The sequence below is a fragment of the Amblyomma americanum genome, chromosome 10 (assembly GCF_052857255.1).
Source record: "Amblyomma americanum isolate KBUSLIRL-KWMA chromosome 10, ASM5285725v1, whole genome shotgun sequence".
Lineage (NCBI taxonomy): Eukaryota > Metazoa > Arthropoda > Arachnida > Ixodida > Ixodidae > Amblyomma > Amblyomma americanum.
This window is the reverse complement of record NC_135506.1, coordinates 88,839,712-88,852,482: the sequence shown is the minus strand read 5'-3', so window position 1 is coordinate 88,852,482 and position 12,771 is coordinate 88,839,712. Positions and strand designations below refer to the sequence as shown.

The window sequence follows — 12,771 nt, the reverse complement described above, 5'->3', positions numbered from 1 at the left end:
TGTTTGGGTGGTGTCATTAATATATTTTTCTATTTAACAAAACTTGCTTCATACAGGAGTGCATAGTATCAAATTATAGAGGATGAAATTGTCTTCGCAATGGTATAAGTTTCAATCAACCGGCTTATTAAGTATGTGATCAAAAAAAAAATTATTATGAAAAAATTTGCATTCACAAAGAGAAAACGCACAAAAACATCAAAGTTTCTTCACACAAACAAAACATAAAAAAATTTCAGGATATAAGTTTTTTACAACAGGGACTGATGTAACACTGCAGCAAATTTCAGCTTTCTATGTACAGTATTCGCTGAGGTAGGCAAGGACACAGTAGCCCACCGACTATCGTGCCACCGCGCGATACAGTTCCTCGTTGCCGTGAAAGAGAGGTTTGCCACGCATGTCTCGCAAAGAACATTTTTCTTTTGTTCGACCTTTATTTCTTTGTAGCACAATTTGCAGTTTCGGTATTTTTCCATTTTTGGGGCTTGTGCTGCAGCACTTGAGGTTTGTCATCTCTTCTGGAGTGACCTCTCGCCAAGATCCATCTTTTTCGCTGTAGGACGATTTCTACAAGATATGCATCCACGCATACTTGTTCGTGTTCCTGCATATCTCACTGATGATTTTGTGGGGAAAAATAGGAGGAAGAAATCGACGGCTCTGAAGAAGCGCCGTGCAGCACTCCGGCGCGCAACGCCGAGGTCGACGCCTGGCTGTCTTCTAGCCGAAAACACGACTCTCTGCGCTGCCGGCGAAGAGCAATCCCGCCTGAAACACGGTGACACCCTGCAGATAAGAGTTGTGACCTTCAAAACAACCTGATCTCTTCCGACCAGCGCGCAGCAAAAGCGGAACTTACCAGGCATGGCTGTTGACGTTCCGGGTCGGTTTGACGGAATTTCACTGTCCGTGCTAAAGTCTTATGAACCAAAGTCGCCTTCTTAGTCATCACTGCTGCTGTTCCCGTGGCAAAAACGAGCTCACAGATGTATCACTTCCCGTGGAAACGCGCAGTTTCCGTGCAGCTGCGGCGCACGGCGTCGCCGCCATGATGTAAACAAGGAGCGCCAGTCACGTGACTCCGAAGGGGCTTTAAAAATAGTCGCGTGACGGAAAAAACAAAATGCAAAGCAAAACTGAACGGAAGGTTCTCTTTTTACCCACTGGATGGCGCTAGCTGTCCAAGAACACTTCCAAAGCGGGAAAATACGAATTTGAAACCATCGATAGCGGGCTGTCGATGGGAATAGGCGCGGGCAGGAAAGTGTTAAGCGTTTAAAACGCAACCATAATTTCTGCTTTCACGAAATTTTGCCTAGAAAGAACATTTGTATACAGATAACTCGATAAAAATAAGAGGAATTGTCTCAAATTTGCGTCGCATAACGAAGGTAAATTTTTCCCTCTTCTTTGTAGATTTCTGAACGCGACAGAAATGTGCAGGCCCGGAGTTTTTTACGGCCTCGTCCATTTTCTCTCGACCAACTCGAAGCCGTAGTCGGTGCGCAGCAGAAGAAATAACTGAACGCTGAAGTGAATGAAAGAACAAAAAAATAAGATCAACGCCACGTTCTCGCTGTGCAGGAGTGTGGAATTCCTGAGAGCAAGATCATCCTCATGACACCCCCGCCGCTGGACGAAGACAAGTGGAGCATCGTTACAGGAACAAAAGGTGAATGGAGTACTTAGAGTTGGGGGCGTACGTTTGTCATGCTTGGACAAACACTCCGAGCTGTTGAGGAGAGCTTTACTTACGCAAGGTTTAGAGGGTGCACTGTGTTGAGCAGTATTTTTTTTCTAATGTTAAGAAGAACAGCATGAGTCGTCCAGTTGTTGACGCGAGAGCGTCACTGCACAGCCATGCAATGCCACTGTCATTTACGCTATTCCTTTAATGTAGACCGCACACATTCGTCACACTTGTTCATAGATCGCACTTATTCGATTAAGGGTTTGTTCTGGACTAGTTTTCTTCGGCACATTGAATACCATGAATGGGACAAAAACTGTGGAAAATAATTTATAGTAAGAATTTCCGACTGCTGCCTGGACCGATCTCTCTGAGGTAATTGGTGCATGCTGAGCGAAGTTCCACACGTGAATAAGCGAAGAAAGCACGCGCGCAGTCCACGCTAACGCAATGAAACACGCGCGCATGCCTGAAATACATCCGCCTTGAACTACACTAAAGCAGACTAAATAAACAAGACTGGACGTATCTCTAGTGGCATAAGCGATGCTGATATCCTCAAATGAAGTGGCATGCAAGGAATGTGCTGGTCACCTGAGGAGCAACATGGGCCAGGGACCACGAAGCTCTTTTACCTGAAACTATAAGAAGCGAAAAGAAGGTCGATTCTTCTTTCTATGATCGGTTTAGTGGTGAATCCGAGAGCCGCTTTACAACGGCTTGGAATTTCCTCTATTTAAAACGGCAGCTCAGGCATAATATGAAGGTTCGTTCGAATGCTTTTAATGCGACTGGCGAGCTTTACCTTTTTAAAATAGTTGAGCCAGGTTACCACCCTCCAATTACTAGTTAGAAAAACCAGACTCCCCCCTCCCCCCCCCCCAAGATATTTCCCACCTAATGACTGCATTTTCTGAGAGCGTGGACAGTGATTCTGAAGTTATCATATTCACTGAAACGTGGCTGCAACCCCAATATTGGTGATCACGAAGTTCTCTCAGGCTCCAGTGAGATCAACATACACAGGCCTGATCGTCCTCACAGGCGAGGGGGCGGAGTAATATTAGGAATAAAAATAACAGCATTTGTCATTGACACCGATTCCTATCTCGAAGTAATGTGAACAGCTAGCGTGATTTCTTATACGAAACTTTTATTAGGTAAATGCTACCGCGCAGCTGATTCCGCAAATTTTTTCTAAAAAATTAGGCAAAGCACTTAGACTACTGAATGCAAAATCAAGCATGCAGGGTGTTCGGCTGCGGCGATGACGTACTACTTTAATGCAGCGGCCAGCGAAGCTACAATGATACTGTTAAAGCTTGGGCAAGTGGGTGTGACATTGCTTTTCAGCAGCGCAAGGGACAAAGGACAAGACAAGTGCACAGACACGGCGCCATGTCTGTGCACTTGTCTTGTCCTTTGTCCCTTGCGCTGCTGAAAAACGAAGCTACACTGCTCGCAAATGAAAGTTGATGAAGACGATGAGACCCAAATCCAGCGCGAGAGACTGGCAGTTCAACGCACGGGGTGCTCTGATGAGATGATGGCGTTTGTTTGAGTACCTATAAGCATAGTGCGCATTGCTGGAAAACCACATGCCAACTATTCAGCGCTATTCTCACACTTTTGCCCCCCACAAACTCTCGATTTTTGGTAGGGCGACACGTAATTTGTTTCTCTCCACTAAGAGTCCATTAATAAGCCTGATTGGGATTTCCTATCATATGGTTGTGCAGTTAGGAACATTTGCATCCGCATGTTTCCAGTTAGAATGGGTCAGTCCTAAGCTACTTTACGTTATGCTGTCCTGTGCTGCATCTTCACTCTGGGAGCCTACCCTATCGGCGGTCCGTATCGGCGTCTCAGCTATAAACTGACGCAATGTGTTTCAACAGCGTAGTCCATATGTGAAATCTCATTATATTGGATCAGTTCCTTTTTCTTTATTTTTATCCAGAGAGCTTATATGCCTCCAGAGGTTTCTTCGTCCACACTTACTTGCACCACGAGGATTTTCACTTAGTTTATTTTGTTGATAAGATTCCGACTTTCTGCCTATATAATCCTGAGAAAACCCGCCTTCTTTGTTTCTCTGTGTTCTCTCGAAGCCACTCGTCGTTGCTCGATTGCTTGTTTAATTTCCTTATTCTACTAAATTCGTCGCTTTCGTCGTGGGCACAACGGCGGCAACCAGCCCTTCTCTTTGTGGACGTCATGAGCTTGCATTGTGTGGCGGGAACACTTTTAAATTAAATTTTCTTAGCCATCAGTAGCTTTTCTGCTTGAGGGCTTACGTTAATATATCCTGGAAGAACCACGAAATCTGGTTTTAGCGAGAACAATGATTAATAGATTTGTCCTCAGGGTCCAATCATAACTGGACAGATTACAGCAGTTTGAGTTTATATGCTAAGTACCTGCCCCTGAACATTGTTCTTGGTTAATAAGCTCATGAGCATCTCGAACTATACGACGAACTGCGTAAGCTTTTGTTCTCACTATCTGTAAAAGGCCTGTTCGGGCTTCAGCGAGGTTCAAAATGCCATTATTTTTAATGCGAAAGCATTGAATGGCTCGTCGGCAATGAAAGCCGGCGTCGGTGTTCACCAGCAAGAGCTGTCCCGAATAACCCAATTTACGTCACCGTGCTATTAAAAAAAATAAAACTGATTCCGAAGGTGCGGGGAATTGAGCCCCATCCTCTCAGATTGAGAGGCGGGAATGAAACCCCTACGCCACAAAACCGCGTTGCTTTTTGGCGAATAAAGGTGAACCTAGTGTATTCCTTGCCTTACGACTATATGCTAATGTGTAGGCGTGTAATTACAAAGAAATTGGAAAATAAAGTAAAAATGAAAATGAAATAGAAATAAAAACCAGGCTTTCGCATTTTGATTATGTAAGTAGTCTTAAATTTTCTCAGTAACATTTTGCGACGCGGCCAAATGCAGGCCGACCCACCGTGTTCCAGGCGAGAATGCAGAAGTTAGCGAAAGTTTGCGCCGACGTCGGCACGAAACATGGTGTGCACGTCTTCGACTCCTTCAGCAGGTTGTTGTCTGAACCAGTAAGTACACAATGCATGTTTCAAGCTCATGCCCTTTTTAGTGATGCAAAAATTCTTGGAGCATTCTTACGACTTGTCAGCAGTTTACTTGGCAGGTGTGTCATGAATGCAACGCGACGAAACACCCCTCCTTTTGAATTTACTTTTCTTAACTGCATGTAAATATTATGAACTGCCTCGAATCGTGAAGCCAGACACCGGCGCTTTGCTCAGATGTGCTTTTTTTCGTTTCTTTTGCAGAACTGGCGCTCAATCTTTCGGGACAGTGTTCACTTTTCTGCCGCCGGATCACGGAAGTTCGCGCAGGTGTTGATGCCGGTGCTGAACCGGGTGGGGGTCAACAGGCAGCTGGTCTTTACAGACTTCCAGACCGTCACACCTTCGGACCCAAGACGGGAAATCAACGCTTGGAACTTCGATCAATAAAAAGTAAGAGGTACTGCATTAAAGAAAATTCGCACGTCCAATCACTTCCTCTAACGCCTCCATGAACACCGCAGAAGTATGAGGACAATTGCGGAGGGTTCCTCGATGTACTCTGTAGGAAAAGTAAATAGAGTTGAGATCTTAGTGTAGTACCCAGTTTCGGCCCAAAGGAAGACCCCAGTGCGTAATCGAACTGTTCAACAATCTATCAGGATCGCACCTTCATCGCGAAAAGCAGCTGCCATCAGACGCGCGAAATCATCGTCAGAGTTGAAGCGTAAGCAATAAAATTTGTACTAATTATCTCCACCGATCAACACCACATATTAAAAAAATCCCCTATGCTCTTCGGTTTCTGAGATTGTTATAAAGCCCGCAGACAAAGGTGGTGTCATCGTGGTGATGAACATAACTGATTATGTCGCTGAAGCCGAAAGGCAGATTACAGATAGCAGCTCATTTTACCGTCTCCTAGATTACAACCCTACTGCTAAGTTCTATACTGTTTTGGAAGAGACGCTTTTCAATATCATTCTGGGTAATAAACTAGATAAAAGTACAGTCAATTCAATAACTCAGCCTTCTACCAGGCAGATTGTACTTACTGCCCAGAATTCACAATCCTAAAACCCTGACGGACAAATCATTTCCGGAATAGGAACCGTAACGGAAAGGCTGTCAAGCTACGTTGACGCCCTCATCAATAAAATTCCTGCTACATTTCAGTCCTTCATAAAGGACACAGCCCATTTTCGGTCCGACATAGCCGAACTCAAAATCCTGCATGGTGCCTTTCCTGTAACTCTTGATGTTGCGTCTCTCTTTACTAACATTGTTCACTCCGATGGCATCCAGCCAGTTGTGCCTTTTTTTGGGAAGCAAAACATAAGTTCTAATGTTGCTGGCCATACGTTACCTATAATTTTGAAATTATTACTAGTACCTAACAATATCGAACTTGATAGCAAGCAGTGTGTTCTGGTAAACGGGACATCGATGGATACACGGATCCCAACTATGCCATCTTATTTATAGGTTCATTAGAAGACCGGGTTCTTGCTACACATCGATTAAAACCCTTCTACTATGTGAGATTCACTGACGACATTTTTCTCATTTGGCAGCATGGCGAACTAGAACTTCTATCATTCATGTCTAGTATTAATAATGCGCATGGGGCCATTCCTTTGTCTCATTCTTACTCGCGAACCACAATTAGCTTTCTAGATGTGACAGTATTAATAAAGAATGGCAAGCTTATCATAGATTTATACCGGAAACCCAGTGACAAACCTCAATACTTACATTTCGAAAGCAGCCATCTTAAAACACTTGAAGACTAGCAACCCATATGAACAAGCCGTCCGCTTTAAACGGAGAGGTTCTGACGACAGCTACTTCGATACAAACTGTACCAACCTCAGAGACGCCCTTATTAAGCGGAAGTACCCAGCGCGACTAATAAACGATGTTGTAGAACGCGCAGGCCTTCTTGACCACTAAGGCACTCCTCAAAGCAGAAAACCAATCATTTAGTCAATCACAAATCAACGCGGCACTTACTCAGCATCGATTCCAAACGTCGCGGGCCTTTCGAAATACACCATGTCATCATCATGCAAAGCGATCCACTCAAGCACATTTTTCAGCAAGCGCCCCGTGTTGCCTACTGCCGTGGCAAAAACATCAATGACATTCTGACTTCTACCAACACAAGCACAAGTGTGCCAATCGGCTGCTACCCATGCAAAAAATCGCGTTGCTAAGTCTGTGCGCAGATGACGACCTCAGCATTGGCTTCCAGCACAGCATCAGACTTTATTATGAAAATTCGATGCAACTACTCATGCAATACAAGCAACGTGGTCTACATGCATCAATATTCAATCTGTAAGATTCAATACATTGGCCAGACAGAAACACCGTTCAGATATTGTTTCAATAATTATAAAGCTAATTGCAAGACAGTACCTAACCTTCCCATCTCTAAACACGTGAACGATACTAAGCACCCTTTAGCAAAATTCAATTAACTTTACTGGAATCAGGCTTCAAGACCCACCATGAACGCGAAGTTCGTGAATCATTCCTTATACACAAGTTCAATACTGTCTCTTGCGGACCGAATGAAAATGTTGGGAAGCTGACTTGCCTTGCGTCATAACCGCATTACTCTCTACTGTCATGCTGTGTTTCATTTACGCTGATCATTTTTGTCCTCTTTCCTAGTGTTTTTCGCTATCTTTGCTCCTTTAGTATAATGCCTATCGCTAAAATATCACATCTCAGCACCATACCCCATAGCCTTTCACATGAGACGTTGTTTAATCAACAATGATATTTATCTCTGTTCTCATCTATCTGATTTTCTTCTGTTGTTGTTCGCCTTTTCTGGAGAGTTTGAGCACGCGACTAATTCTTTCGCAGTGATGTGATTGCAGTCACCCTTCACGATGCCTTAATAATTTTTGACTGTGCATACTAAAACTTTTTCTTTCATTGCCAACTCACATTATGTGTTTGCCGCTGCGATCCGCCAACCGGAATGTTTCCCTCACCATGTGCGTGTACTTCGAAGTGGAACGCTTCTCGTCCCAGCCACCATGCTGGAAGGTACGAGTGAACCTTCGCCGCCCATCCCTACCACCGTCCTCTGTTGCGGGGTACAGCGCCAGCGTGAGTCTTAACTCCTTAGTGGCATCGACGAACAGGACGTCGATGATTGGCTTGCCTCCTACGAGCGCGCCAGCAGTTACAATCGGTGGAATGGTTCCGTTAAAATGAGCGACGTCCTCTTCTACCTCACGGACGCTGCCAAGCTATGGTTTCGCAACCATGAAGCCGACCTTCCCTCCTGGTTCTCCTTTAAGACGAGCTTCGCTGACGTTTTCGGCCGCCCCGCCGTCCGGAAGCTTCGCGTCTAGCAACGTCTTCGTGCTCGAGCTCAGCTCCCGGCAGAGACCTTCACTAGCTATGTTGACGATATCGTTGACTTATGCAAGCGTGTCAACCCGTCCATGGCAGAAATTTATGAAGTCAACCACATCCTTAATGGGATCGCCTATGACGCTTTTCAGGTTCTCCTGGCGAAGAACCCCAATTCCGTTGCTACTGTCATCCAGCTGTGCAAAGCTAGGATGAATTACGAAAGCAGAGCGCTTCTACGCTGAAGTCCGGCGTGCCTGTAGATGGTCTTGCTGGCTTTTTCCTTTGTATCTCGTCTTTGCTGAACGTCAAACACTTCGTCCGCGCAGAACTCGTTCGCCAGCTTGCTCTGCTACATCATATTCCAGACCCCCTCCGCCCTACTGCCGACCTGGCACCATCCCTCGCGCCCTCTATCCACCATGTTATTCAGGAGCAGGTCGCTGCAGTTCTCCCATCCAGCTCCCCGCTTCCCATGAAGCAGTCACCAGTACACGGCGCTCGCCCAACCCTGCTGCGTGCCGTAGCAGTCCTGCCCCGCCAGCCCAGTTTCGTCGACCCCGCCGACACCTTACGAACCTTTGGCGTACCGACGACAATCGGCCGATATTCTACGCTTGCGGGCTTCCGGGCCAAGTCGCACGTCTTTGCCGTCAGCGATCGTCTCGTTGTGGGGATGCCGTGCGCACGTACAGATACGATTCCAAGCCTAGTGTCTCTTCTGGCTCATCTACGCTTAGCCCCAGTACCCTATTCGCCGCTCTCCTTCACCTCGCAGACGTTCCATTTCTACGATGCTCCGCCGCCAGGACCCCCTGCCAGAGGAAAACTGAATGCCGCAGTTCCGGGGGCAAGAATGGCTTTTTGTGAACTCGTTAAGAACTCCGTTTCCTTCTGCTAACATGATTGATGTGTTTGTTGAAGGCTTCCTCGTTCTCGCGCTCGTTGACACGGGTGCTGCCGCGTCGGTGATTAGTGACGTCCTTCGCCGCAAACTTCGTAAGGTGACAATGCCGCTGTCTGACTTTTTACTACGTACGGCCACCTCTCAGCGCATCCACCCCATCGCAGCCAGCATGGTCCGCGTTTCTATCAGCGACGTCGCCTATACCATTGAGTTTGTTGTGCTGAGCGGCTACTCTCACGATATCATCCTCGGCTGCGACTTCTCCACCCTCCGCGCAGTGATTGATTGTTCCGTGCTGAACTTGAGCTTTTTGCCGTGCGTAAGGTTTTATTGAGTGACCTGCCTGTGCGCTCCGCTAAGCTTCTTGTAGCTGCCGACACTGACATACCTCCTTTCTCTCCTGCCCTCGTTTCGCTCCGACCTTACTCTTCCCTCAGCAGCCCTGCTCTCTTCCCCCCACCGCAGCCGCCACTCGCCATCCGCTTCCTTTCGCCGTTCTCCCGATTCCTGACGGTCACTGTGCCATCTATGTCACCAACCCATTTTCTTGCCCGTCTTCTGTTCTTCGCGGCGAATGCCTTGGCTCTGTTGAAGAAGTGAACCCTGCTTTTGCTTCTGAGTTCTCCAATCACTGTGCCTGTCCCTCAGTTACTGCCCTGGCCTGTTGTGCGACTGCGCCCGATCTGCTTCCCTTCGACGTCTTTCTTCGTACCATCGCTACCGACCTTCGGCCCGCTTACCGTGACCAGATCTTGGAACTTCTCCATCGCTTCCGCAGATCTTTTGACCTTTCCCAGCCCTCCCTGGGCCGCGCGTTGGCAGTCTCTCACGCAGTTGACGCCGGTACGCACGCCTCCTTGCGCCAGCCGCCGTATCGCCGACTGAGAGCCGCGTCATCCATGAGAGTGTCGACGACATGCTTCAGCGCGTCATTATACAGCCCTTTCACAGCCCTTGGGCCTGTCCTGTTGTCCTGGTGACAAAAACATATGGCTACATCAGGTTCTTTGTGGACTACCGCCATCTCAACAAGATGACTAGCAAGAATGTTTATCCTCTACCCCGAATCGACGATGCACTGGATTGCTTGCAGAGAGCGGAGTATTTTTCAACCCTAGACTTACGCTCCGACTACTGGCAAGTCCCGAGGCCTGCCTCTAAACGGCCGAGAACCGCTTCCGTTACCCGAGACGGCGTGTATGGATTCAATGTGATACCATTCGGCCTCTGCAATGCTACAGCAACATTCGAGAGTATGATCGATAATATTCTCAGAGGGCTCAAATAGGAACTTGTCTATGTTATCTGGATGACATCGTCGCTTTTTCATAAGATTTCGCTTCGCATCTGCGGCGCCTTCAACTCGTACCATGCCTTATTGACGCCGGGCTACAACTAAACTTGAAAAAATGTTATTTTGGTGCTACGCAGCTAACAATATTAGGCCATGTCATCTTTCAGGACGGCGTTCTTTCGGACCTGCCAAACTTCGCGCCGCCGCCATCATCCCCAAACCAATCGCCTTAAAAGAGCTTCGCAGCTTTATAGGCTTATGCTCATATTTTCGCCGCTTCATCGGCAATTCCGCCTGTGTCATCAGCTCTTCAACGCAGCTTCTGGCCGGCAGCCCGAACCTCAAATCTTGGTCACCAGCCAGCGACACCGCGTTGAACACTTCACGTCGCCTAGTTCGGATAGTTGCCCGCCTGGAGTCTTTTCAGACACCTGGCTTGTTCGTTGTCCAGTTGTGTGTGCGGTGTGGCGTAGGATCTTCTACCCAGTTTATAGTAGTCGCAAATGTCTCTGAAGGTGGTCAGCCGCTCCTCGTGTACTGGGTCGTCGAGCTGGTCTGCGCTCGCCCGGCAGTAGACGTCTCGAGCGAGCGCGTGTGCGGCTTCATTCCCCGGTGCCGATTCGTGGCCAGGAGTCCAAATAATTCTGACCTTACGGGAAATCTCCCTGGATTCAAGTATTTTCTTCGTTTCTGCCGCCACCCTTCCTTTGGCGAGGTTCCAGATGGCCGTCTTGCTGTCACTAATTATGGTGTTGGCTTGCGTCCCGACACACGCGAGTGCAATAGCCACTTCCTCTGCGATGTCAGCATTTCTTGTTTTGATCGATGCTGTAATTAACGGGATGCCTGCCCCATCTACCACCGCGGCGACCGCGGCCCCAGATTTTCCGGTGGCTGCGTCCGTGTATGCCACTGGTTCCGGTGGTTTCGAGTCCATTTCTCTAGCTATGGCCTTGGCTCTGCTTTCCCTTCTTTCCTTGTGGTGAATTGGGCTCATGTTTTGGGCATCGGCGGGATGTAGAGGTTGTCTCTGTACCCGTTGTACCCATCTCAGTATTTGTCGCCCGGTGTCAGACAGACTGAGCCGCTCTATCTGTGTGGTTCGTGTGGCTTCCGCCAACTCGTCTACTGTGTTGTGCATTCCAATGGCCAGTAATCGTGTAGTCGAGGTTGATTGAGGGAGACTGAGTGCGTTCTTGATACTCCTTCTTATTACGGATGCTTCGGTCTTTTCTTTTTCCTTCGCATATAGGTGCAGATAGGGGATGACATAGACGATTCTGCTGGTGATGAAAGCCTGCATTATTCTGGCTAAGTTCCCTTCCTTCAGACCTCTGTTTTTGAGAGAGATTCTTCTGATGAACCCTGTTACTTGCGCTACGGATCCTTACAGTTTGTTTATCATGGTCGTGTTCCTCTCGTCGGCGTGGATGATGAGTCCGAGGACTCTGATTTGGCTGACTGTTGGGATCCTTAGGCCTTCCACTGTAACTTCGATGTCGGGTTTCTGTCTGCTCTTGGTGTAAATCAATAGCTCAGATTTTTGAGGAGAGCAACTGAGGCCGATTTTCGCCGCGTAATCGACCACAGCGGCCGCCGCTAGTTAGAGATTCTCTTGAATTTCTCCGTCTGATCCGCGGTTGGTCCAGATAATAATGTCGTCGGCGTAGAGGCTGAAATTGATGTTTGGGATGGTGCCAAGTCTTTGCGGGAGTTTGATCATCGCAATATTTAAGAGCAGTGGGGACAAGACGGATCCTTGAGGTGTGCCCTTGAGGGCGTACCATTGAGGTGGGCGATGGCTTGAGAACATACTGCCCAACTTGGCAACACAGTGCTACAGACCGTCATTCCGCGTATCGAAGATGACGTTCCGATATATTGCTGAAGCCTGCTATCCCATGAGGAGGCGACAAGCAACGAATATGCGTGAGCCTCTGCCCATACAGAAGCAAGTCGCCGTGGCCGTTTATAAACTGTGTTCGTCGGCTGAGGATCGAAGAATTGTCCACCTGTTTTACCTGGGAAGGTCTACGGGCAACGAAATATAGAGAATTTTATGAGGCCATTTGACCGTTCTCAAGGAAAAGTGGATCAAATTCTTGCCCGCTGATGAAATCGCCGGCCATTTGAGGGAATTGCAAGCAGTTTGTGGCTTCCCACAGCCAATGAGCATATTGGCCGGGAGACATTTACCAGCTTCCCTACTGAGGAGAATGCCAGCGACTTTTTAACAACAAGGCCTAGAAAGTTAACAAACAGGCGAACGTTAATGCTTTGGAATGTATTATTCCAGCTCAATTTACTCTAAATAAGGTAGGAAGTGCATACGCTGCCTGCACCGTGCACTGCAGCTGTGATATTTCATTAGGGGCATGAAATGTATTCTTGTATTAGACAATTAACATTGAAGTCTTGTTTTGTGAAGGGAATAAATATGCATTGACATTCATTAA

The 12,771-nt window shown here is 47.5% G+C and overlaps 1 protein-coding gene and 1 long non-coding RNA gene across 2 annotated transcripts; one reads left to right on the top strand and one right to left on the bottom strand.

Annotated features, from left to right (window-relative positions):
- Nucleotides 1-626: 626 nt before the first annotated feature.
- Nucleotides 627-1,269, bottom strand: LOC144107971 (uncharacterized). Its single transcript, XR_013309448.1, has 2 exons — nucleotides 863-1,269; nucleotides 627-789 (listed from the first exon to the last, which is right to left on the bottom strand). It is a non-coding gene; the product is annotated as an uncharacterized LOC144107971 (long non-coding RNA).
- Nucleotides 1,270-1,582: 313 nt separating this feature from the next.
- Nucleotides 1,583-5,189, top strand: LOC144108536 (uncharacterized). Its single transcript, XM_077641749.1, has 3 exons — nucleotides 1,583-1,675; nucleotides 4,648-4,763; nucleotides 5,004-5,189. The coding sequence occupies exons 1-3, from the start codon at nucleotides 1,621-1,623 to the stop codon at nucleotides 5,187-5,189; spliced, it is 357 nt and encodes a 118-aa protein (XP_077497875.1). The 5' UTR covers nucleotides 1,583-1,620.
- The last annotated feature ends 7,582 nt before the right edge of the window (nucleotides 5,190-12,771 follow it).